General features: G+C 41.7%; 2 protein-coding genes across 3 annotated transcripts in view; one reads left to right on the forward strand and one right to left on the reverse strand.

The window, feature by feature from the left end:
• The window catches only part of LOC132980863 (mitogen-activated protein kinase kinase kinase kinase 5-like), a 35,495-nt gene extending 18,386 nt beyond the window's left edge, over positions 1 to 17,109 (reverse strand). Inside the window, exons 1-2 of the mRNA XM_061047222.1 lie at positions 16,763 to 17,109; positions 1,949 to 2,006 (exon numbers count right to left, since the gene is read on the reverse strand). Coding sequence (XP_060903205.1) covers positions 1,949 to 2,006; positions 16,763 to 16,870 — 166 coding nt within the window. The 5' untranslated portion in view covers positions 16,871 to 17,109. The remainder of the gene's footprint in view (positions 1 to 1,948; positions 2,007 to 16,762) is intronic.
• A 3,852-nt stretch (positions 17,110 to 20,961) lies between these two features.
• Positions 20,962 to 26,542, forward strand: eif3k (eukaryotic translation initiation factor 3, subunit K). 2 transcript variants are annotated; one of them, XM_061047212.1, is made up of 8 exons: positions 20,962 to 21,158; positions 22,711 to 22,809; positions 23,048 to 23,168; positions 24,249 to 24,323; positions 24,589 to 24,655; positions 24,750 to 24,827; positions 25,019 to 25,144; positions 26,385 to 26,542. In XM_061047212.1, the coding sequence occupies exons 1-8, from the start codon at positions 21,097 to 21,099 to the stop codon at positions 26,414 to 26,416; spliced, it is 660 nt and encodes a 219-aa protein (XP_060903195.1). In that variant the 5' UTR covers positions 20,962 to 21,096; the 3' UTR covers positions 26,417 to 26,542. The 2 variants fall into 2 exon arrangements, with proteins under 2 accessions (XP_060903195.1, XP_060903194.1); XM_061047211.1 differs by having other exon boundaries at positions 20,964 to 21,158; positions 24,246 to 24,323.
• The last annotated feature ends 929 nt before the right edge of the window (positions 26,543 to 27,471 follow it).

The raw sequence follows: 27,471 nt of genomic DNA on the forward strand, positions 1-27,471 counted from the left end.
ATAAAAGCCCCATATTTGATTTCTCACAGCTCTTCAGAATAATGAATGTTTTGACGTTTTGGCTGTGCAGCGCGGCTTTTGTACTGACAACATGATCGCTCAGGTCAGTGGTGTTTAAAATGTTCATCTCAAGAAACAAAACCACAAGTTTCCATTGTTTACACGAGTGAAACCAGAATTAAAAATAGATGAAGAGAAGCAGGTCAGAGTTTTGAAATGCTAACGTGTTAGTATTTTAATTCACAGTCTATAATAGTAATAAGAACCTCTACGGTGCAGCTTTAATAAGAAACACAGAATGAGTCAGTGGGGTCTCTTATTATTGTATTATTGCAATCTAAATAATTACAGTGGCGGGTCATTGTGTAATTAAACCGTCGGAGGTCTTATTAGTTGCGGTAACATCCTGTTTTCCTTTTTACAGTTTATAGTTTTAATTTGTGTGATTTATGTCACCGTGCCACTGAGGGAAATAACAAGTCCCTCTTTAATAAGTCGCCCGAGCTCCGCCTTTCAGCTTTCACTGCAGCGTAATGTTTGTTAATAACTCCTGTAATGGGATCATAATGAGTTCTGGAGCGGATAACTGTGTTACGTTAGGGGGACTTCATGAAGCGGAAGTGGGGGTTACACACATGCCGTAGAGAGAAACACCATTCCAGGGCCCTCGTTTATCAACAGTGTGTAGAAAACGGTCTATATTCTGGATAAAATGTAGAATGTGCAAAAATAAAAACATCTGTTTTTATCAAACATGCACACACCAGTCGTACTATCGGGCTGCAGAGATCTCCTACTGATACAAGATATCAGTTTGATACTCACTCAAATAGCTAGAGGGCAAATCCTTACCTGATCTATGCAACACAATTCTATGTTTAAATCTAACTACTATGTCATCATGAGTCTTGGCAGGGGCCGATTTTGCCAAAAGAAGAAGAAGGAGAGCGCTTTTCTACTTTTGTGCAGTTTTATTGATTCATGATTGAATTTAAAGTCCTGATCATGATTTGTTGTTTACATTTATTCAGAGTTAATCTTGAGTTTAAAAACAACAAGTAGCTGGTGAACAGATTAATATATGATGGATAACAATTCAGTTAATGTTAATGATGTCTTTATTATGTTAATTGGTTGAAAAATATGTGTGCAATAACCTCAGGTGCAACAAGAGATGTAGAAAGTAGAGACAAGAAGACATATTTATATTTTCATTTCATTGTACAGTGTTCCCCTTTGTTATTTTTTGTATGATATATATTTGCTTTAATACAGTGTATAGCTTCTGTACAGTTTATTTTAATTTACTTAGCTGTTTTTTTTCTTCATAATGTTATTCTATTTTATATATAATTTTAACTTTTGTTGTAGAAGCTGACTCAGGGAGAAACACACAAAAAATTCCAATGTACCTGTACTGTCCTGTACCTGTGCAAATGGCAATAAACATCTATTCTATTCTATTCTATTCTACGCTGTTAAATGTTTCTTCTTGACTGTGCCCGCCTGAGGGATGTATGCAGTTTTATCTGTAAGTTAAATGTGTGTTTAATTAGCGGATGTTGTGTGACATCAATACCAGACGATCCCTGTTACACAGACTCTGGTTGCACATTCTTAATTTGTCAGCACTTGTCATGGGTTGATTCTGGCTTCATCCTGCTCAACGGGAGGAGGCTGAGTCACACTGTCCATTTGTATATAGTCATTGTTTGTTACATATAAGAAATGAAGCCAGACTTTTCCTCATGGTTATGTAGGTTCATTTATCTGATCATTGAATTCTTCCTGGTATCATATTGGTATCATTGAAAAGTCTGAATCTGCATCCTATTATTAGAAGTGTTGTTCTTTTAATGTGTTAAACTGATGACTATAAACAAATATAACATGTGTATGAAGTCAACGCAATGAAAAAAAAAAACAACTCAAAAAGATAAACACTCACCTGGCTCCATCTTGATGACCTTGATGGCTGCAAACTCTCCATTCTGCTTGTTTCGTGCCTGAACACACACACACACACACACACACACACACACACACACACACACACACACACACACACACACACACACACACACACACACACACACACACAGGTTATTATTTAGACGCTGCAGCTGTCACTTTGTGTAAGTGTTGTGTGTGTGATGTGAGTCTTCTTGTTATCCAGCAGAGCTTCATTTACATATCTGCTGTTCAGATCATTGGAGTGCAACAAACAGCCCGATGCATCACTCAGTGGCATTAAAGATCACACACACAACCGCACATGCAGGCCAACACACACACACACACACACACACACACACACACACACACACACACACACACACACACACACGATAACCTTTCAAAGTGTGATACCAGAGAGTGGTGTCACTTCTCTTTGTTCACACTTTTTGTGAACAGGAACTAAGATTAATCTTTAAATTTGTCCAGACTAATTCTGCTAAAACATACATTTACAAAGCAGAACACACAGCCACACACACACACACACACACACACACACACACAAACTGTCATGCAGTGAAACAACACACACACAGAGTTCACCAAACCACAGAGGTCACACTGAAGCTGTGTGTTGCAGTCCTCGCTCTCTATTATTCAGAAGTTGCAAGTTTCTCTTTTAAATTCTACATTTATTTGACGCGTTTGTCCAAAGCGACGTACATCAGGGAGTAAAAAACAACACAAGCAAGGATCTAAAGAGGCGGAAAACAACTTCAGTAAGCGCAAACTAACGGCATGCAAATGTGGAAAGGGGCCAACAGTCTGCTTTTCTATTAGAGCAGAACTGCAAGAGCCCCAACAACACGTCTAAATGTGTTTACAAAGTCATGGGAATAATGTGATGTAAACATGTTTGTATGAGTCATGATCTCTTAAAGGGGACATATTATGAAAAATCCACTTCTTCAGTGTTTTTGAACATATATCTGTGTAACCTGAGAGTCTACTGACCCACAACATGTGAAATAAACCATCCAGTCCTTTGTTTGTGGTCTGCATAAGTCTTACAACACAGAGAAAAATGTGCTCTCCTTGTGATGTCACAGTGGGATTCTGGTAAAATAAAATCCCCTCCCCTCCCCTGGTATCTCCACCCATGAACTCCACCCCCAGCCTAGAACAAAACTTTTGAGCAGGTCGGCCATTTTTATTCTCTCTACAGAGGAGTGATGTCTACGGGGAAAACTCAGGGGGCGGGGTCATTACATTTAAAGAGACACACACACCAAAACGGAGCGTTCTGAGAGAGCTGGTTTATACAGGGTCACAAACCTCCTCTGGTGCTTGATTCATGTTATATTTTGACCAAAGCACAGATGTTTCATTTAGACCACAGGGGACTGTTTGAAAAGGTGGAGAAGGAGTGAAAAGGCTCATGTTCCTGAAGTCCCATGGAGACGATTATTCACTTTTTGACATGAAGATGGTTTATTTACAAAAGTTATATTAGTTTACATTATCATATGAATCAATCAGGAATGAACTGGTAACCGAAAAAACCTGAGTCACCAAAGTACCATCACCTAACCCCCCTAACTACCAAAAACAGGAGAGAGGTCACAAAGTTGTTGAGTCACAAAGACTCTACAGAGAGTAGAAACGATGACGCGACACGTTAAGAAGACTCGCAGTTTAGACACGACAGAATCAACTGGCCCACCCACTGCACTGAGAGGAAATACCCAATCACCCTCCGTCACCCCTGAAACACAGAACAGTCATACGTGTAGTCGGCCGGGGAGGACAGCTCAGGTTGTGATTAGAGACGACGACGGAAACCAAATCTGTGAGCTCAGGATTCTCTCTCCGCTGCTCGAGAGCTTTCCACGCGGCCTGACTCAGGACGTGTGTTTAACGGCCGTTATTCTAATTAGGCGTTGGCGCCATTCAGACATTTTTTGTGAAGAAGTGAGATGGCTGATCGTGATCTGCAAACATGTCCGTTTAAACAGAACTCGATTGTAGTTGACATTTGTTAAAACGGGAACAATCGGGGCGGGATGCCGTCGGCGCCCAAGGCTTGAGATTGTAGCTCTCCTGTGTGTGTTTGTGTTATCTATATGTCGTGTTTTATGCATGAATAATTGACAAATGTAAAAGTAGACATCCGCTTTTCCCCCACATGCCCTCCTGAAACAGGCTGAGAGAGAGAGAGAGAGAGAGAGAGAGAGAGAGAGAGAGAGAGAAACGCTATGATGACAATTTTTGACATTAAGAAGAAGACTTACTTGCATAAAATTCACACCAGTTGGGCGCTGGTAGCAGGATATAATCATCATCACCCCCTCCCACTCGCTAGCAGTAAATATATACCTGCTACTCACACATCGGCTCACCCCGACTTCACACAGAAAATGTACTACAGGGTCTGACAGGGAGGATTTCAAGTAAGTCGAGGAGTTTTGTGCATGTGTGAAAAGACTACATGAAGTATTTTCTATTCTGTTACGCGATGTGAAAACAGAAAGTCTTGGTAACTAAATCATGTCATGCCACAAGTCTGTGTTTTTCAGTTAGATTAGAATGCATATCATCTGGACATTTGAGTCTGGAAACAGTCAAAGCAGCACTCGGACGACAAGTACATTCACATGCAGGAACAACAGATCAGCAGACGCTCAGGTCGCCCAATTAGAAGCCAGATCCGTCCCCACCAAAAAAACTATAAAATAAAACACCAGATAATGTCAAAATTGATGCAACACAACAAACACACACACAGGGGATTATGACATCAGTTCAGTGTTTATCAACAGGGCTAATGTCTCCCACCGATACACGGGCTCTTCCCTACATGACAGCAGCAGGCGGTGGATATCTCAGCTGTCAGAGAACTATTTTAATTTGATCAGAAATTGTCAAATGTTGAAGTGAAATGGGGAACCGCTCTGGCAGGTGTCTCATGGCTTCAGCTGCAGGTTTGACTCAGGCCTGAAAACACACCTTTTGTAAAACTCCTTCCGGGATGAAGATGTTCAGAAACTCTGTCGAAGGTGTTTCTGTGCAGACGGGGAAAACGTTGTTCTTGTAAAGTCACACTTGTGTGTCGGTTTCTCCTCCGTTTGACGTCACGGTGCGACGCTGTCACTTTAGTTTACACGAGGTTAGTGCGATGGCAGACGTTACCAAACTAGCGCTGGTGCTAACGATGCTAACTGGACCTTTTACATGTTCACACACACACAGTTGCTCAGCAGAGGCGCCTGAATGGACGACTTTGTAAATGAAACGGTCATTGCAGAGGAACGTGTCAAGGACATTGTGTTTGACTAAGCGTGCTCATGACAGCTTCAACAGTGTGTTTGTGTGGACGGGATTCTTTTTTAAACGGAGGAGGAAAACCTCAGTTTTATAAAATACCCGCCTGCGTGTGGACTCGGCCTCACACAGCTCAGAACTCATTAAAAATCTTATCAAGGAGTCGAAGCTGATGAACGATGAAGGAACTGTCAGCGAGGAAGGGACGGAAAGCCTCTGAACACCCACACAGCTGTTTCTACTGATGCTGGCTGATTAGACCGGCGCAGATTGTAAACAAGTGAACATGATCATACCCTACTCACTGTATCCCACAATGCATTGTGAAAAGTAGTGTTCAACCGATGGTCACTATCCAAGCAATATATCCCATCATGCATTGGAAGTGAAAGCGAAGAGAGGAGCGACCAGCGTGAACACAGAAACACAAAAGTTTCATATAAAACATCATGAATATGAAAATGTTCTCAGAATTTTGTTACCACGAGAAACTGTTTGTATTCAGGAAACTTTGTAAATATGATCATGACCTCCGTCTTTTGATGCATGTGTACCCGCCTCTCCTCAGATGTCCAACCAATGAAGGAGAAAATAAGAAATCTTAAAGAAAAAGCTGAAGCTGACACGTTACAGTTGTAGATATTTTATTATTATTATTATTAATAATAATAATAATAATAATAATAATAATAATACATTTAATTTGTAACGCACTTTACATTTTTGCAACAAAAAAAATCTCAAAGAGCTACAGGAAAAAAATAAAATAGAAATAAAAAACAAATTTCATCAACTAACAAAACTAAAAGCAGAAGGCTAAGTGTTAAAAATGTTTTTAGGGCCCTTTTAGAAGCGTTAGCAGACTGTGGAGAGCGTTCCACAGACTGGGAGCAGAGGAGCAGAAGGCCCGCTCACCCATGGTGTGGAGTTTAGTCCTGGGGGGAGGGGGGGGGGGGGGGGGGGGGGGGTGTTTCCAGAGCGGAGGCTTAATGTTGGCGGTGCTCGGTTGAAGGTTCGGCCTGAGTGTGACTTTAAAATGGAACAGTGGAAAGTAAGCGACCTGCGGTGATGGCGGAGGATGATCATGAAGAAGAAGGCGTTAAGAAGTCCTGTCTTTATTTAACCATGACAAACGCTGAACACCGCTCTTCAACGGACCGATCTCTATAAGAGTCACTTCCCCAAAATCACAAACACACTTTTCTCACTTTCTCCTCCTGAGATCTGCACACACACTTTTTAAACATCTCATATCACGATGGTTACTACGATGAGCTTTGTGGACGTGCAGAGAAATCAAACACAGTCGACAGCAAAGTTTCAGAGTGAACAGAAGAAGAGAATGTGATGATGATTTTTGACCTTCCCCTGCTCAGGAATCTATCTGTTATTTACATTTATCTTTCTGTCTCTCACTTGTTGCCACATGCACGACGTGTCATAAACAAGAAGGTGTGTGTGTGTGTGTGTGTGTGTGTGTGTGTGTGTGTGCGACCAAACAAGTGAAGACAGACGATGCTGACAACAGTTTCCCATCTGCCACACCAGACCGGCTTAAAAAAATATGTTTTTTTTATTTATTTGGGTTCAAAATATTTGATCCTTGCGGCTGAACAAATCTGTTTATTTATCATCATATTTTATTTATTTATTTCACACGGACACATGCAGTAAACATTGCTCTTTTGTAACCTCTGTCTCCAGCTCGGCTTTTAGGATTAAAATAGAATTATTAGTGTGTACAATGAACATTTTGTAAGTCCCCAGATGCAGCTGCAGAACCCTGGGGTGCCTTTTTTTAATCTAGCCAAAACATGACTGTTTCCTTCATTGTTCCAGTTTTTTTAAAATCCTGAGTCAAGCGCCAAACATGATAAACAGTAAACAGTAAAATGAGGATTAAAGAGGAAACAGTCAAACTGTTCTGGTTTTCTTACTCCAGACTCTGAGTTTTAAAAAGTGAGAGTTTAAAAGCTTCCATGTTGTCACATCAGATGATAAAGTCGGGATCAGAGAGTTTACATCACAGCTTCATCCTGTTTGGACTCAGGATCTGATCTGGTATCTTTTCTTTTAATGGAGGGGAAAAGGAAAGCTGTGTTTCTGACAAGCAATCAATGAAGTGTTTATTTAAATAATGATTGTATCTCAAGACGCTTTACAGAAAGCACAGGTCTAGACTTTACTCTTTATCATTTTATTTTTTAAAGAGACTGAATATTAATCCAGCATCTTAACCTTCAACACAAAAACGACGCAGTCTGAGGGGGACATTAAACTTCAACTGCCAAACTCAAACTCTGCGCGACGTCTGATGAGGAGCGTGAGCGTCTTCAGAGTGTCTGCGTTTAGATTTCTATGAAGACATCCAGCAGGCGCAGAGAAACAAACCAAACACATGCAGAGTCCTGTTTCTGATCAGCTGATACAGACGGGTCAGTAACGGCAGAAAAACATTTTAAAGTCTTCAGCACCAAAACACATTTACATAATATAAGGATGTAAATATAAGCATCTCAAAGGCTGGGTGTGACCGTTAAATATCACAGAGGAACATCGTTCAGAGATGAGGAAACCCTCGACTCTTCATGGAGGAGGATTGAACTTAACTCTCCAAAAAAGACTTTCCATGTTTCTCAGAAGGTTTAGTCATGTTTACCGGTAGAGAGCAGATTACTGCAGGTATGTGTACTTTCTTATAAGTGATTACACAACATCTCCAGTCAGATCTGAGGCAGGCACACACACACACACACACACACACACACACACACACACACACACACAGACGAGGTCACATGAGGAGTCAGACACGTGTGTGAGGTACAGTACCAGACTGAAGGTGAAAGCAACAATGACAGTGGAAACTCCGCTCCTCTGAAGGAGTAAATATGTTTGTGTTTGTGTTACTGAGTAAGTGTGTGTGTGTGTGTGTGTGTGTGTGTGTGTGTGTGTGACATCAGAGAGGCCAGAGAGAGGAAAAGACGCCCAACGAGTGAACAGCCCAGCACATTAAAAAAAACACACGAGTTGGACGTCACAGTCAAAGCCGCGGTCCTTCCACACAAACATTTCCGTCTCAAAGTGTTTGTTTGTTCTTTGACCACAAGCGAGGAGGGGGGTCTTTCCTTTCAATGACCTCACAACTCACAATGCACAAATAGTGCCATTTCAACAGAGCGCCCCTGTCGCCTGTTTTCAGAGTGCGTGCGGCTTAACACACACGAGGCTTCACAGTCGGTCATGTTTAATACAACGACTGAGAGACCGACGTGGACGGTGATGATGTGAGCTACAGATGCAACAAACTGCAGTTCCTCGAGCGTCCACTTAAAGTCTTTATATGCGATTTTTTGATCCAGCAGGTGTCGCCCTTGAGCACCAGCATGAAACCAAAACAACTCGCGCTGCATTGTTGTGTTAGCATGCTAATGCTAGCGATCTTTATTATGCTCGTATCTTCACACTGCATGTAAATTTACCTGAAATGAGCGTGATCTAGAAACACAGTTAATCAGTGAGTACAGTATGTTATTCTTCTTTTCTCTAGTCCCTCAATTAAACAACTTTTATACACGAGGGGAGGAGTCAGCCGGCCGTCCTGGCGATGTAAACGAACTGAAGATAGGACTCTGAAAACTCTGAAAACATCACAGACAGTGGGACTCGGGTGTTACACTCATTGTAGACAGTCATGACTCACAGAGTTATTTTCAGAGGATAGACTTGATTTATTTTATATTTAAGTGTGAAAAATCACATATAAAGACTTTAAGGTTAGCTGGAAAAGCTTTTTTGGGGGCCATTTTTATTGGATAGGAAAGCTGAAGAGAGACAGGAAATGTTGGGAGGAGAGAGAGTGAGGGATGACATGCAGCAGCAACAAGGACTACAGCCTCTGCAGATAACCGCTAGGTAGAAACACAGTATGGGGGGTCGGGGGTGTTTAGATCTCATCCATTTTGATTATATAAAGGTTTAAAGTTATGAATAATTATGGGCGTGGCTGGTCGGGTAAGTGTAGCTGTTTGCCAGGATGCTAAAGATAGATGATAGAGACTTTATTGATCCCGAGGGAAATTCAAAGCATCCAGTAGCAGGTCACAAAGACGTACATGACATGAAACATTTGTTACAAATTAAACCACAAAACCGACGCCCCCCCCCTCCCATACATATATATTAACCCGAAGAAAGTATTTAAAGAATACCTCTAGATGAAACAATTTTTTTAGCAACGTTTAAAAAAGAAGAATATTATCAAAAAAGAGACATTAAATAACAGTCAGTGCAAACATTAAAGGTCGACCTAAAAAAAAAAAAATAATTTGTATGATGACTTCAGAGACCGATGTGACACTACGTCCATGTTTTATACAATTTATGGTAAAGACAGCCTCGGTAAGGAAAGTGAAACTCAAACAACACAACTTTTATCTTGTATTAATCTAATGTTTATGTTTATAGAACTTTGACAGTGTATGTTGCGGTTAGATTAAAATATTTCATCTCAGAGTACCCAAGCACACCTCTCACTCTCTCTCTCTCTCTTACTCACACACGTACGCACACACACACACACACACACACACACACACACACACACACACACACACACAATGTCATGCTGTTATGGATACAATTTGTTTGATGTTCTCTGCTTCATAAATTATCAGTCTTCCTCTTTTTTGCATCAACAATAAGAATAATACGAATAACCAAAATTCTCCGTAATTTTAATCAGAAATGTGCACACACACACACACACACACACACACACACACACACACACACACGGCGTACACACACACACACACAACACGCGCACACACACACACGACACGCGCACACACACACACAACCTTTGAGTTTCAGCAGAAACACAGTTAACTCCACTCTGCAGGCAGCTCCTGCATGTTGTCCGCTGCTCGTTTATCTCACTTCTTCATTTAGCGCCTGATGTTGCACACACACACACACACACACACACACATGCACACACACACACACACACACACACACACACACTCCAGGTGCAGCCCACAGCTTGTGAGGCTGCAGGTCTGAAACGAGAGCTGCAACATCTTGAAAAACCAACAAAAACTGCAGCTTAGCAGCACAGCCCACATCTGATAAGGACGGTCAGGTTTTACTAGAAACAGTTACAGTCAGTCGAGTCGAGTCTGAGTTGATTCATCATCCAGAGCAAATCAAACCCGCTCAAACAACTGCTATAAATAAATACTTATATTCTAAACTGGTCTGAGTACCGCTGTGAAAAAAAACCCCAAATGACAATCAGTGAGCATTAAAAATCAAAATGAATAAATATTTATTAAACATGTCAAAAAGGAGACAGAAAGTCCTCTGACTCCTCTGAAGAGTTCAACATCAGGACCAGACAGATTCATCTTCATTCTTAAAGAAGAAGAAGATTATCCGGCCGTGCTGAACCATATTGGACAAAAGAAATAGTAAAAAATAGTATAAAGAAACCGATCAAAGGACCCTCCATAAGTAGAATTCCTCCCCTGATAAATATTGTGTAGACATGCACACTGTTTGTTGATGTTAGCAGAATCCTGCAGCATTTCCAAGATAATGTCAGTAAGTGTTGCACGAAGCTAAAGATTGAAAAAAACAAACTGCAGTTCCTCGAGTGTCCACTTGAGGCTAGCTGCAAAAGCCGAAGAAGAAGTCCCAACATATCCATAAAATTAAAATGCCAAACGTTGGTGATATGAAGGCTTATGAATAATTAAAGTGTTGTGGTTGATCTGACTGATGAGTGGGCGAGTTGTAGCAGTTTGCAAGGATTCTAAAGGTCGACTCCATGTCGCTGCCTGTTACTAGGTTGAAAAAAAAAAAACATTTCCTTTGTGATGACTTCCAGCAGCGGGCTTCAAAACTCTGCAGACATGAAGCTCGGGGTTTGTGTTGATGTTGTCAGGGTTTGAGTTCAACATCAGGACCAGACAGATGCAAAGTGAATGTCGTACAAAGTTGAAATGACGACGTAACTTCCATTGGACGCTGTAGCCTGTTTTTGGTTTTGCAGCTGCACTCCTGCAGAGCTCATGACATAGAATCGTTTAGGATTGCTTATTAGCAAACACTAGCATGACAAGATGCTAGAAAAGATGCTCATCATGGAACACAGAATATCTGAACATTATTCATGTAGCCTAAGCAAATCATGTAAGTGTGTTTCTAATTAGCATTAGTTAGCATTAGCTGGAAGAGGCTTCTTGTATGCCAACATGTCTGCAGAGTGAGGATCATATTTGTGTATCCAGGGTGCAGCGAGTGGATCTCAAAGGAGCCACATGTTCTCTGTAATGTGTAGACATTTCAGTAACACGGTCACTGAGTTTGATTTTGTGCATGTGGCTAATAGAGCAAGAAAACATTCTTTCTCATGACTTTAATTTATCTGCCAAATACTTTTTTAAATACTTTATTAATCCCTGAGGGGGGAACAGATTTGTGATTGAGATCACAAGCTTCTCACACTCACACACAAACAGGAGCTGTGGACGTTTTAGTGGAGAGATGTCAGAGTGGGGCTGAGACACAGGGAGCGCACCACTGCCACCCCCGTCTTAGTAAGATTATTCATGTTGTTCATCGTTTGACTGGATGTGTGAAAACAAACCTGAAACAACCTTCTTATAGCTGACTGGTTACTACACCCCCCCCCCCCCCTCCCTCCCCGGTCCGGTCCAACACGTTAAACTACCTTCTATTTGCAGCACAGTGGTTGACAGTTCAATAAAGGAAGTTTGACGCCTCAGCAGGCAGAAATGTTGTTTGGGTGCATTCCCTCGTGTTAGGGTGAGCTTCCATGTTCCTTGTTTCAGAAAATTATAATAATAAACTACTTCACAAGTGTAACCGCTTCTACTTCTCTGTTTTAACTGTTTGGGACTTTGTAGGATCCTCCTGAAATGAACCTGAGCAGTCAAAGCAGCTCCAGATCTTCATTTTCCATTTGTTAGAATAAATCAAGAACATGAAAACTACACAAAGAGGAGAAGGCAGCGAGTCATCCAGTGTGTCTCTGACTGACTTGAAGGCAGCGTCCCTCCCTCCTCTGACTGGTGACTGATCGACTCCTCTGAACCTCCCTCAGGTTTCAAACTTCAGCCTGCTGCTGCTGCACCACTAAAACACTTTCTGATACAAGTAGGGTCATCTCTATCCGAGTTAAAACACACGACTTTCTCTCCACTGCTGCAGGTTTAAAATGATGAATTAACAGACTGGCCTCCAGCGAGCGCTTCATATAGTCAACAACATGTATGAGTGTGTGTGTGTGTGTGTGTGTGTGTGTGTGTGTGTGTGAGAGAGAGAGATAATATCTGCTGGAGGGAGTGTGTGTTTTCAAATGTGAAGGAAGGACAACTATGCAAATCCTTCTCTCTGTCTCTCTCTCTCTCTTTCTCTTTCTGTCTCTCTTTCTCTCTCTCTCTTTCTCTTTCCTCTCTCTCCTCCTCTCTCTCTCCTCTCTCATTTCTCTCTCCTCTCTCTCTCTCTTTCTCTTTCTCTCTCTCTGTCTCTCTCTCTTTCTCTCTCCTCCTCTCTCTCTCCTCTGTCATTTCTCTCTCCTCTCTCTCTCTCTCCCTCTCTCTCTCTCTCCCTCTCTCCTCTCTCTCCTCCTCTCTCTCTCTCCTCCTCTCTCTCTCCTCTCTCTCTTCTCTCTCTCCTCCTTTCTCCTCTCTCTCTCTCCTCTCTCTCTCCTCTCTCTCTCTCTTCTCTCTCTCTTCTCTCTCTCCTCTCTCTCTCTCCTCTCTCTCTCTCATTTCTCTCTCTCTCCTCTCTCTCCTCTCCTCTCTCATTTCTCTCTCTCTCTCCTCTCTCTCCTCTCCTCTCTCATTTCTCTCTCTCCTCTCTCTCTCTCTCCTCTCTCTCTCCTCTCTCTCTCTCTCTCCTCCTCTCTCTCTCTCCTCCTCTCTCCTCTCTCTCTCTCTCTCTCCTCTCTCCTCTCTCATTTCTCTCTCTCTCCTCTCTCTCTCTCTCCTCTCTCTCCTCTCCTCTCTCTCACATCAGGGTCTACTGACCTGTTTAGAGGAAGTGTGCTCACTTTGCAGTTAACCTGCTTTGCATCACTTCCATGATTCAACACTTTGATCGCAGCAGATTAGCAGCTACATGACTGTAAAGCGTCTTTAAGTTGTTACATTAACCACAGTTGTTTTCATGTTTTTTGGTGAAGCTCAGTCTGTGTGAATCTTTGAGCCAAAACCCCTGAAGGACCATGAAGACTGAAACAATGTGTCTCTTAGAGAAGAGTCTAATTATTCAACATCTTTACCAGGTAAACACTTCTAAAAGTCTGAGGATGTAGAGTTCATATACAGCAATGATCTGTAGGATGATACAGGCTGTGATTAAAAGTTCAGTTCAGTCTGCAAAACCGCAATTTATCACCTCAGACTAAAACTGGTGTAAGACTAACCCTAACCCGCCTTCAATAACAGACGTATTATCAGACGTAGTGACAAGCTGGAGGAGTGTTTCAAAAACTGACACAGCGTTACTCTTTCAATCGGCTTCATATAGTGGATCAAATGAACATTAAAAACATTTCAAATTCATCATTTTAACATACATTATGATTCCAAATATTATGTCTCCTTGTTTAACATTTTGTGTTCCAACGTTTGGACTTATTGCCTCTGAATCTTTTGTCGTAGTAGGAGAAATAGTTGAGCTGAAATCTGCGGTCAGTGAGGTGAGAACGGGCTGCAGAGTCACACCTGAAGGTTTTTATTGAACTGAAGTTTCTGAGCTTTGAGCTCTACTCACTTTATTGATTCAGGTTGTTGGCAACATTTGAAAGGTGCCTCTAAGAAACAGCATTATCTTGCATGATTAGATGTCGTTAGAAAACTCAAAGTTCTGTTCTTTTGTTTCCCGATGTGGGATAAAAAAAAGGATAAACACAGACTTCGGTTCATTTTGAACAAACAGCACTAAATGCAGATGAATGATCCCAAGAGGAACTCATTCTGTGGTCGAGGACGGCAAAATACAAATCAGTGACAAACTCAATATTTCCGTGGTTTGTTGATTTGTTGAACATAAAGGGGGGAACATAATGGGGATGTCGTATCGATTTAAGGCCGCCAAGTATTGATTTTTTAAATATATACATAACAAATAAGAAATGAAGTCTAGACCGGGATTCAAAGAGTTCAGTTTGTAGGGTGCATGCAGCTTTTGTCCCAGGATCTGATCAGCCTGTTGGTCAGTCTCTGTGCTTGACTTCCACTGAGAAGTTTAAAGACTGTGGAGCGGCGGTGGTCTAGTGGTTAGTTTGAGCGCCACATGTACGTCGGGTACAGTCCTCAAAGCGAGCGGCCAACACCCTGACCCCTGTGGCTCCTCTCTCTCTCTCTCTCTCTCTCTCTCCCTCTCTCTCTCTCTCTCTGATCTGAAATCACCAACATCATATGTGATAGAGCAAACACAGTATGACATCAGGGGGGGCCAACCTAGGGTCCAGGACCGCCTAGGTGGGGGCTGCTCTGAGGTTATCCAGTCATGATAACACACACTTGTTGGATAGTTTATAGAAAGGTTGTTTATAGGAACATGTGAGCAGAAAAGACAAAAACTGTCAAATGGATTTTTACTTTTTGACAAAAATGTTTCATGTTTTGTGAGGGTCCTGGGGAGGGGGGGGGGGGTTCAAGGAAAACAAGGTAGGGGAATCTACCGCTCCATGTTTAATGTGTCTCTTAATACGAGACATTGTCAATCACAAAACCAAGCTGTGTTTACCCTCATTGAACCAACCTTCAGTGGATATGACAGATGAGGAGAGACAGCAAATGTTGGAAGAGAGAGAGAGAGAGAGAGGGGGGATGAGATGCAGCAAAGGGCCAAAGGTCGGATTCAAACCCACGGCCGAAGACTACAGCCTCGGTAGATGGTGCGCGCGACATAACCGCTATGCTAGCCAGCGCCCCGACCAACATGTTTAACATACAGAAGTAACGACTGAATAAAGTGATGTAAGTACGACGGAGGATTAGGGCCACGTTAAAAAAGTATTATTTTTTTAAATTTGGAGATTAAAGTTTAAGATTTAAATTAACGAGTTGGAGACCAGCCTGCGCAAAATGATGAAAGTAGAACTCTTAAAGTCTTTTCCTCTGCAGACAGCTTCCTCCCAGTCAGTGTGGTTCCTTCTTCAGTATCTTTTCAGGGTGCTGATATTTTAAAGATGTGAAGATGATGATGTGCAGAAAGCATGTGTAGTTTCATATCTGCATAAGTAAAGCCCCAACACAACTATTTGTGTCTGTTATCGGTCTGCCTTGTTAAAGTGTCTCATGTGCAGAGACAGTTTGTGTCCTCTTCATCATTTTACAGATAAACAAGGTCTTACAAGTTGAAGTGAAAACTTCTCCTGAACTGTTTTTACCAACTACACAAGGAAGTATCCTATTTCCTTATTGGTGAAACCTTTAGGACAAGATGCTCCAACAGGATGCTGCTGCTCTTCTGATATAGACTAAAATAACAACTTTATTCTTTTATTCTTTAAAGACTTTAAGAGTTCTACTTTCATCATTTTCGCGCAGGCTGGTCTCGAACTCGTTAATTTACGAGATTAATCTCAAAATTTCATTTCTTTTTTTTTTAATGTGGCCCTAATCCTCCGTCGTATGTAAGAAACAACATAACATCTAAATGTGAACTTCAATTATTTAAAATTTTTACTGATTTTTAAATAATACTGAAAAAGATGACTATTTGTCTTAGAAGAGTTACACTGAATGTTGTATTTGTGTAAAAACAAAGAGTGGAAATCTGTGTCAGTGTTACTCCCAGAGTGACTGAGAGGTCAGCAGAGACCCCAGACTGAAGGACTTCATTACATAAAGATCTAACGACCAGCGAGCCAATCGGGGTCAGAGGTGAAGCTGATCACTTCCTTTTAAAAGCCTCCAAATGATTGTTATTGAAGTTGTTCTTCATACGACCACGATTATTCAAATCAGCCCTAAAAGAGAAGTAGATCAGAAAGAGCTCCTCTTCAGAGTAAAAAATGATCTCTAAAACTCAAAGCAGAAATACTTTCACTTCATATAAAAACCACTTCCTCCAGCAGGGCCCCGGGGCCTACACTCAAAGTTGTGATTGCAACCGACCAACGAAACTTCAATCTGTCAGACTTTATATTTCCTACAAAACTCATGTAGAAGTTTCAGCACCAAATATTCTTTTTCTATGATCGTTTGACGAGACAAAGAGAAGAGAGACACCTGAGCAGAACATGCAGACATCCCCTTTAGAAAAACATCAGACTTTAACATGTTTCTCATGTGGAGATAAAACTCTGTAAATCCTCTCCAAACACTCTCCTCTTAAAAATGATGAAATGATCTTTGAGCTTTTTCTCAGACTCAAAGCCTCCTCTGCTCTGATCAGAACGTGAACAGCGACATGAAGCAGCAGAAACCTCTCTGACCTTGTAAACTTCTCCGTACGTCCCTCCTCCGACTCTCAGCAGGATCTCAAAGTCGTCCTGAGGGTTCCTGGTGGAGATATCCAGAGCTGTCCGGTTTGACAAATCCATTTCTTTTTATGTTACTGATATTTCCTCCTCAGGCATGTCACACACTCTCTGCTCTTCACGCGCACACACTCACACACACACACTCTGCGGCATCTACATCTATGGACAAACAAAATTGTCAGAAGAAACCGCTGAGAAAATACCCTCGCTCGCTCTTTGTCTCTCTGAGATGCCGTGTGTCATTCAGCTGCTGTCACACACACACACACACACACACACACACACACACACCTTCCTGTTTCTGTTTCTCAGGCTGCTATTGATCCTCCCTCTCTCTCTCTCTCTCTCTCTCTCTCTTTCTCACTCACACACCTTCCTCTCTGTTCTCTCACACACCCATCTTTTCAGTCATTTTGCATATTTTGATTCTGTTTCCTGTTGAGTGTTTGAAAATGTGAGATAGACACAGAAAGGCAGAGAGAGGAGACAATCTTTTTCAGCGTTTACAGATTTGAATGTTTTCTGTTTTTTGTGCTTTGGAGGTTAAGAGATGTGTGTGTGTGTGTGTGTGTGTGTGTGTGTGTGTGTGTGTGTGTGTGTGTGTGTGTGTGTGTGTGAGCACATGCTTTGGGAATGTAAGAATGCAGAATTGTGTTGTTAATGAATTACAGTTCTGGTGTTTGGGAGTTTCATTCCTGTCATTCATTTTTTGGGGGTAGGTTTCAGTGTCTGCTTCTTACCTACTGAAATGTGTGTGTGTGTGTGTGTGTGTGTGTGTGTGTGTGTGTGTGTGTGTGTGTGTGTGTGTGTGTCTGCACCCGTGCTCGGAGCTCCCTCTCAGTTTCCTGTTCAGAAGCGTTTCCCTGCAGATGAAAACGGGGCATGTGTTACATCCTGTCACAGACATAAAATCACTCCATCAGCTGTGCGTCTGATTTCAATCGTTCATCATGTTAACACACACACAAAGGTACAGCCAGGTGTGGGGGCATGAAGGTCACCCAGCATTAGACCGCCAACAGGCTTCAGAGACGTGTTGAACTGAGTGGGAGAATAGTGACAGACGGTCAGTGAAGAAGAACAAAAATGAATGAAAGCTGTCACACCTTCTGTGCAGCTCTTAAAGGTGCCATCTTCATCGTCCTCTGACCTTTATCCCTCCCTCTTGTTCTCTCAGCAGTCTGCCAGCTGTCTCACTCCTGCCACGAGGATCCTGAACGCCCACATGTGACAGACACAAAACACTGATCAGTAAACCACAAGTAACTGCCTCGACCTCAGCTCAGCCTCGAGAGACGGAACGATGAACGAACAAGTATATAAAAAAAAATTTAAAAAACAGGCACAAAACGTCCACCAGCAACCACAAGGACTAAACAGGTCGAGTGTGAAACGGTCATGTTGACATCGCTGATCTGTGACCTGCAGCTCAGGGGAAGCGAGAAGACGAGGGAGAAATGAAACGGTGATAGATGCTGATGAAAGTCCAGGATCAAAACAGCTCAGCTTCCTCACAGAAGGAAACAGCTTCAAACAAACACTGAGGAGCTGTCACATGAAGTTTAATCCATTATGTGTGAGGAGGCTGCATGATTGGTCATGTCACATCATGCACTCACCTAAATAACTTTATTAAACTCACTGTTAAGGTTTCAGGCAGCCATCCTTCCTAGATCAAACTTTATCCATAATTAAGCCTCACAGGCTGCAGCAGGGTCACTGAGGCTGGTTATCACTCTCAGGTACTTTTAGCAGGTCAGCTCAAATAATTCAACTCACTTTAACATTATTCTCGTAATTTATTCAGCTGCAATTATGCAACGAGTTTGGGTGACATTCAAGGCTTCATATTTAACCAACAAGAGAGCAGAGAGGCAGAGAGGCAGGAAATGATTACGAAAGTGTTTTAGGTCAAAGTGAGTCCAGCTGAGTTTAAAGGTAAGAACTGTCATCATACACAGCTGCAGGTACATGCAGGAGAGCAGCTACACAGTCCAACTTCAGGAACACAAACCACAGCAGGACACGATTTTAGTATTTTTTCCCTCAAAGTAATACCAATAACGACAGTGAATCTACTGCAGCTCACTGGAGGGCGGCAAACATTCACAATGCTGTTTGTATCAACCTGAAGTTGTGGTTGGACGTGCATTTATTTTTTTATATATCATTGAGCGTGTAAAGCCCCCGTGTGGCCAAAGTAGGAACAACAGAATAACCTTCATTACCGTAAATCAGACGTATTGTTAATATAAATTCTAGCAAATAGTTTCTAACCACTTAGATCAAAATTACACAAAGATGAAGTCAGAGAAATAAAAAATACAAACATTTTGATTCAAAGTAATAAGGATGTAACGATTCACTCAACTCACAATATGAACCTCGCTATTTATTTTACAAAATGAGACTGTAGACACGAGACTGAGAAAGATTCCTTTAGGGGCTCTAAACCTGCTTGTCAGTGTGGTTTGACCTTTTCATGTTTTTGTTTTTTCTCTCAACAAGGGGAGGTGCTTGGAGCCTCTCGTTGTGGTGTTTATTAAAGGCATCATGTTGGTCGTGCTGTTTGTGTAGTTCTGTCTTCTTGCAATATTTGCACTCAGTTTTTGTCTCGTCTGTTATCTTCTCACCTCTTTCTTTTTGTGTCTTGGGGAGTCAAAATGCAGCAATTGAAAATAGTATAAAACACTACATCCATTCATTACACACTGAATGATAAAATGGCAACACTGAACATTTGTTAAACCCTGAATATGTCACTTTTTTAAACCCAGATATAGTTGTATATATTTGTTACTTTTCTTCATATTTTTGCTTGTTTTTTTTCTGTTTGTTTTTTCGGTATTCTGATAAAAAAAAACATTTAAATGAGTTGCTTCATTTTTAAAGTAGTAAACGGAACTTCCCGCTGCAGTGTATGTTTATAAATTGCCGCTACCTTTACTAATGCTGCAGTTCAACACGGTGACCACTGGGTGGCAGTAAAACACTGTTTTCTTGAAATGGCAGCAGAGAAACTAAATGAACCAGCTTTAGGAAAAAGTAAATAAAAGGTAAAAGTAAAAATATGATTTAAAAATGATGTTAATCTGCCGAACAACACTTAACTGTTCCCTTCTCTAGTGACGGTGACAGAGAGAAGGACCCTGAACAGAAACGCTCTCCATCATGGACAACACCCCCCACCCTCTGCACAGCACCTTCAGCAGGCAGAGGAGTGTGTTCAGTGTTCCACAGACAGACTCAACAACTCTTTTGTCCCCCTGGCCATACATCTGTAAACACCTCACGGTTATAGCACGGGGAACGCAGCACACACTTGGACTAAATCTTCCTTTTTCCACTTCCCATCTGCACAGCTGTCCCAAGAGTCAGCCTCTAGTTGGACACTTTAATGATCACCTCAATTATTTAAATAGCACCTTTAATTGAATGTTTGCACTGCCTGTTATTTAATGTCTGTTTTTGATAACTCTGCACTATCTGCTTTTTTTAAACTGTACATATATAAACAACACAACTTCAGAAGGTCTACACTTTTTTATTTTTTTATATTCAGGTCTAATTACAGATTTTTTTCCTCAACTGTTTATAGGTTCTGTGGTTTAATTTGTAACAAATGTTTCATGTCATGTACGTCTTTGTAACCTGATACTGGATGCTTTGAATTTCCCTCGGGATCAATAAAGTATCTATCTATCTATCTATCTCTTTTCTTGCTCTGTTCTTTTCATTTATTTATTGTTATTATTGGTTTATTGATTATTGTACACATTCTGTTTCGTTACTTCTTTGTTTATTGTCTATTCAAGTCTCCTTTAGATAATTATTAAGTATTATGTAAACTGCTCGTTTGTTGGGCTTGAGCTTGAGCTTGTTTATTTATTTTCTAGTCTTGTTTACAGCGCCCCCCAGCGGCGTCTTTATGAAACTACACAACATTAAACTAACGCTTCCGGTTTAAACATTTATATTATTTCCTCTGTCAGTGAGTAAACTGAGTGTCGTTAAACGTTCATGTTTCATACCAACATTTTAAATCAACCGTACGATGAGGACAGAATAAAACAACGTATCTAGGTTATCATTGTTAGCACTACCTCACAAGCGGTCCTTCACTTATCACGTTCCGTACTCTTTCCGGTTCCTCCTGTGTAACGTTCTTTCCGTTCCGACGCAGTTCTCCTTCCGCCCGGTGCTTTTTTTTCTACCTTGCGGCCCACGTGTGGAATTAATTCATTTTAAAAGCAACTAAAAGCTTTTTTCATAAAAGTGTGGACCAAATGGCGGCGACTAATGAGCAGATGAAGACGAACGTGGGGAAACTCCTGCGGGGAATCGACAGGTAAAGGAAATGAAACCGAGGATTAGCCTGTTAGCTAATGTTGAAGCTAATGTTAATGCTGCTTTAAGAAAGGCGATCAGCTGATTTAAGAAAAGCTTTTGGGTGTATTTATCTTTTCTTAGGCTGAATGAAAAGTAAAACTGGTTGATCAGAGTCAGACTTTGTTACCTGCATGTTTATCATTTTTTAAACTCACCTCATGTGATGATTACTAAAAAATAAAATACTTACCCAGCCAGATTAAAGACTAATATGATGCACTGGTTACATTAATTAATGAATATTTAATTGAATCATTTGTAAATGTTGACGTCACCGAGTCAGATGAATTCAGGACACAAAGAAAAACTTAGAATATCTTCAATTCACTCAGCAGACTCTTTTATCCAAAGAGACGTACATCAGAGAGTAAGAACAACACAAGCAAGGATCTAGAAAAAAGGGAACAATGTCAGTAAGAGCAAACGATCAGCTTTGAGTCTGACTGGACACACAGGTGCTGACAGGAAGTGACCAGAGGCAAAGCACAACATTGAGGGCAGTTCTTGAGAGCTCTAATCAGTATAGAAACCATCTTATAAGTCGTCGTTATCAAACAAAATCCATCGTCATTACCATCATCATCATCAATAATATGGAGATCATCATCATTAAGTTAGTAGGTATTCATAAAGAGCTGGGTCTTTAGCTTTTTCTTAAAGGAGCAGAGGGACTCTTCATTCCACCACCGGGGGGCGACAGAGGAGAAGAGTCTAGTCAGCGTTTTAGGACCCTGTTGTGAAGGTTGGATCAGACTTTCATTGGCAGAGCGTAGTGGAGGGGGGGGGGGGGGGGGGGGGGGTGTAGACCTGGATCAGAGAGTTAAAGTAAGGAGGAGACGTTTTGTAAGCGAGCAGCAGAGTTTTAAATCTGATGCGAGCAGTAACTGGGAGCCAGTGTAAGGAGATGAACAGCGGAGTGACGTGTGCTCTTTTAGGAAGGTTGAAGACGAGTCGTGCTGCTGCATTTTGTATCATCTGCAGAGGTTTGATAGTGACTGTAGGAAGACCTGCCAGTAGAGATATCACAAGAGCCTGTACCAGGATCTGTGTAGTTCTGACAGGTAAGGTCTGATCTTCCTGATGTTGTTCAGGGCAAATCCACATGACCGGGCAATCCAGGCTACTTGAACCTTAAAAGTTAGCCGGTCATCAATCATGACACCCAGGTAACGGGCAGACATGAGTTTGGTTGTTCCAAGCTGGATATTGATCTGTGGTTGATCATCATAAAAAGACTAAATGTCTTTATAAACTATAAACCAGTGAAAACCTAAAAGCCTGATTGTCCTCTGAGTCAGTTTATGTTCATACAGTTCAGTACATGTATAGATGTTGACTGATGGCACCTGTCCCCTTTAATAAAGTAGTTCTTACATAGACATGGAGATTATCTTTAACAGACATGAGCTCTCACACACACACACACACACACACACACACACACACACACACACACTGGATAACAGCCTGATTTCTTTACTGTCATGTGATTCTGGTGTTCTGTCTTCCAGGTATAATCCAGAAAACCTCGCAACGTTGGAGCGCTACGTTGAGACGCAAGCCAGAGAAAATGCCTACGACCTGGAAGCCAACCTGGCCGTCCTGAAGCTGTGAGTTTCATCGTTTCTGTGAAGCAGCCTGACACGAGCCGTTGAGTGAGAGTAGAAATGTTCCCTGACACTGATACACTTTATTATCTGGAGACACTGACAGAGGAGCTGAGCTTTTGTCATGACATCCTGTTGGATATTAAGTTTATTTTAATAATTTGCTCTTTTAGAAGATGAATGTATTTCTCTACAGATGTGCAGATTCAGTTAAAAATCAGCTGTCACTCGATCTGTGCAGGTACCAGTTCAACCCCGCCTACTTCCAGACTCAGGTGACATCACAGATTCTGCTGAAGGCTCTGACCAACCTGCCACACACCGACTTCACTCTCTGCAAGTGCATGATCGACCAGACCCACGTATCCTTTTGGTGCCTTTTTATGCAGCTTGTATAAATATGGACGGTAAATATTACTGGACAAAGCCTGATTTCTTGCAGGGGGCTTTGGGAGGCCAGTCAGTGGCGGTTGCCATGTTGGAGATCCTGTCTCAGTGTAACTTTCAGTCGACCTAACGGCAGGCTGAGAGCTGGAGCTGAGGCGGGGTTTAACCCTTTTGACAAACCGCTACACGGCGTCTGCTTGTCAATGATGTCAGCTACACGCCTTCTGTTAGATAACACTTATCCATCACAAACTGGTCCAGTGTGAGCTGATTGAGTCATGACTTCATCAGACTCTGTTTGGTTTTTGTACCAGGCTGTTAACACGATGATCTCTGGTAAAATCAGCTGTTTTTAAACTGGGTGTTTATGTGTCATTGGGGCTCTTAGAGGATTTTTCTCTTCTGCATCAGCTTCATATTTCAACACCAGAGGTTGCCCCTCGATCTGATATTATCTGAATGTTGATCTCCACTTCGATGGTTTACAGAGAGCGGGTGGCGTTTGGTCAGCACGTAACCATTCCCGTTCTTTTGTTCATTTCGTTGGAAGGACTTTAAATGTTTTTCTCTCTTAGACGTTATGAGGAACATGAGAAATGACAAAGTGCAGTAAAGATGATGATTTATGTCAGGGTGAGAACAACGGATACACTCGATGAGAAATGATGCTTCATTACTTCTACATTTTTTTTTTTTTTTAAAAGGTCAAATTTATTCAGTTATTTAAATGCAAAAACTTCATTTGTTTCCTGATGTAGATAAAAAAGATTTCAACATGAAGCTTACAAACTATCGCAGAATATTCATATTTATTCATCAGATAAGTGACAGTGTGTAGTTTAGAGTGTGTAGTATATATTGTGTAGTTCAGATTGTGTAGTTTAGAGTGTGTAGTATAGATTGTGTAGTTTAGATTGTGTAGTTTAGAGTGTGTAGTTTAGATTGTGTAGTTTAGATTGTGTAGTTTAGATTGTGTAGTTTAGAGCCAGGTTCAGCGTAGGGAGACAGGTTCTGTCGCGGGGTCAGGGGTCGTTTCCTTGACTACAGTGTCGCAGCAAGAGGAACGCCCCATAAGACAGATCCTGTACCTCGGGAACCTGCTGGAGACCTGCCACTTCCAGAGCTTCTGGGTATGACTCACACACACACACACACACACACACACACACACACACTGTTCTTATAAATCACTCAAACTTCTGCTCGTCCCTCATTGAAACAAAGACTCTTTACTGCTGACTCATCATTAAAAGCAGCTCCTGCTGGTCGCTCTATATTCTCCGCCTCATTTCCTCGTTGCGACATCTCTTGTGTTCCCGTTCCTCCTGTTCTTTTCCAAACTTGTGTAAAGTGTGACTTCCCCTCACGACGTCCTCTTCTTCTCCTCCCCGACAGACGAGTCTCGAGGAGAACAGAGAGCTCATCGACGGCATCACCGGGTTTGAAGACTCTGTCCGGAAGTGTGAGTATCGTCTTGTGACTCACAGCGGCTCATGTTAAAGCTCTGCAGTGGATTGAACATGGTCTGATGTTTAACCTCATCTCTCCCTCTCCAGTCATCTGCCATGTGGTGGGCATCACCTACCAGACCATCGAGCACCGGTTACTGGCTGAGATGCTGGGAGACCCTCTGGGTAAGAAACCCGACCTGCTGAGACACGAGTGAAGACGACTAACACTCTGCATGTTTGAAAACATTATTGAGATATTTAAAAAACCTCCAGCTGGACCTCTTCAACACTTGATCAGATTTAATTCTTCTTGTTATTTAAATGTGTAATCTCCCTTTAATAATAATAAATAACACCTCCCTCTGTCTGTGCAGACACGCAGGTGAAGATCTGGATGAATAAATACGGCTGGACGGAGAACGATGAAGGTCAGATCTTCATCTTCAACCAGGAGGAGAGCGTCAAGCCCAAGAACATCGTGGAGAAGATCGACTTTGAGAGTGAGTGCTGCAGACTCGACCTGATAATGAGAACATAAACTACTGACACTAAAGTGTGTGTGCTGGTTGTTTTAGGTGACCAGATGTTCTACATGAGACACAGACTGACACCTTTACTTCATGCTGTTAAACTTTCTCTTGTCAGACGCCATCCTGACTGATATTACATTTAGAACGAGAGCTGCAGTTTAACTTTGAGGACATGAAACAAAATGAATAAAAAAAAAACAACAACTGAGCATTCAGTCAACATTTAACATCAGTATTTATTCAAGGAAATGAAAGGGCATGTACACAAAATAAATTCATAATGAAAATACTAATAATAGAAAACTCCCTCTGAAAGACACAGTATCGACTCTACTCCATCAGAAACTTTACAAAGAGAGAGAGAAAAACATCTTCTGTGAATAACAAGTGTGTAGTGATTTACAGAAACACTTTCTTTGTCTCATAAGCTTTCACACACACACACACACACACACACTGTTCATTTAGGCGATGTGTGTGTGTGTGTCTGAAGTAGGCGCGTGCGTTTAGGGGCTGTACGTTTAGTTGCGCTCTGTAACGGGGTTTGTTTACCTCAGGTTCAGGTTTAGTTTGCAGCTTCAGACTACAGCAGGTTGTTCAGTTACTGATGATACATTAGTTGATGCATGTTGCCGTAACAACCAGCTCTAACCTGCATGATGAACAAAGAGACACGGCGAGATGAGACTGAGAAAAATCACGTTTGAAACAGAGTAATACACACTGAACTATCAACGCTTCTGTGTGAAAATATATTTAAAAGACTGAACTCACTTCCTGTTTGTTCAGTGAACGATCAGCAGAGATCACACACGGTCCTAACTGTGGGGGGGGGGGGGTGATCAGAACGGAGCATAAAACGGTGTCTGGAGCTGCTGTTGTGGAGACGCAGGACGGTTAAAAAAACAAAAAATCTTCAGCGGTAGTTGAGGTGGAGGGTGTTGTTAAAGCGCTACAGGAAACTCTGCGTACTCATTATGATGTCATCCTTAATTTGAATAGTTTGATAATGATCAGTTTGACAGATAGCGTCTCGTCCTCGTCCCTCAGTTCAGTCCGTCTCTAACAGGAGCACGTCTCAAATTCAACACAAATGTTTTTATTTGATCGTAGTGAATGAAGAGGAGGTGAAATTTAATCTTCTTCCTGTTTTCTCTCTTTTTCTCTGTTCCTCTCTTTCTCCTCTCTCATCCTTCATTTCCTTTCTCAGGTGTGTCCAGCATCATGGCTACATCTCAGTGATGCAAACTCAACATACACACACTCACAGAGACACACACACTCACACACACTCATCAGCTGTAATAGATTTAACCGGGTCAATTTCATAACCACACTTTTCTCAATAAAGGTAATTTATCATTTCCAGTCTTGTGTCTGTGATCATTCTTCATCAAAGATCTCGTGTTTGTGTTGAATCCTTCAGATGTTCTCAGAAGTCGTCTCACTTCCTGGTTAATCATCAGGTGGTATCAGGGTGTCGGCCATTTACAGTTATTGAGCCAAATAAAGACTCGGATGTGAATGAGGGCAGCCGGGCTTCAAACCACCGCTGAGTCATCGTGTTTGTTGTTTCAGAGGGATTCTGTTGATGTGTCTTCTTGTTAGTGTGTAAAGGATTAAAGAGTAATGTTGGTCAGATTAGTTTTGCGTTTACAGAACAGACTTGTTTCCATATCTGGGGCGCTGGTGGCCTGGCGGTTAGTGTGCTCACCCCATGTACCGAGGCTTAGTCCTCAAGAGCGGACGGCCCGGGTTCAAATCTGACCTGTGGCTTCTTTCCCACATGTCGTTCCCCTCTCCCTCTCTCTCTCCTTCTCTCTCTCGCCGGTTTCTATCCACTGTCCTCTAACATAAAGGCATAAAAACCCCTTAAAATAAAAAAAAAAGGAAGTGATATCCATCCATTCAGTGATCATCACATGATCTGATGACGTTTGGAGTCAAGACGAGGAGAACTTGTTTTGTTTATTCATTCAGACTTAATTTAAACAGAACCTTTCATTGGAGTTAACACAGTACAGTCGTACAGAAGCCCTAAGCGGCCATCCATACATATAATTATTCCATTTTCTCTTGAGAAGTTATTCAGTGGTTTTCTCTTCATAGCAGACTGATTTGTCTCATTATCGCCACATAATGTAACTTTTTCTTCTTCTGATTATTGGATATTTTTCTGATGAAGAAAACAAAAAGTACCTTCTGCTGGCTCACTGTGACGGGCCAGACCACAACATGCTGTCATTGGCCACACACCAAACGGAAGTTCAGCCTATTATTGTTTGTTTTTTCCTTTT

Source organism: Labrus mixtus, chromosome 9 (assembly GCF_963584025.1).
Source record: "Labrus mixtus chromosome 9, fLabMix1.1, whole genome shotgun sequence".
Taxonomy (NCBI): domain Eukaryota; kingdom Metazoa; phylum Chordata; class Actinopteri; order Labriformes; family Labridae; genus Labrus; species Labrus mixtus.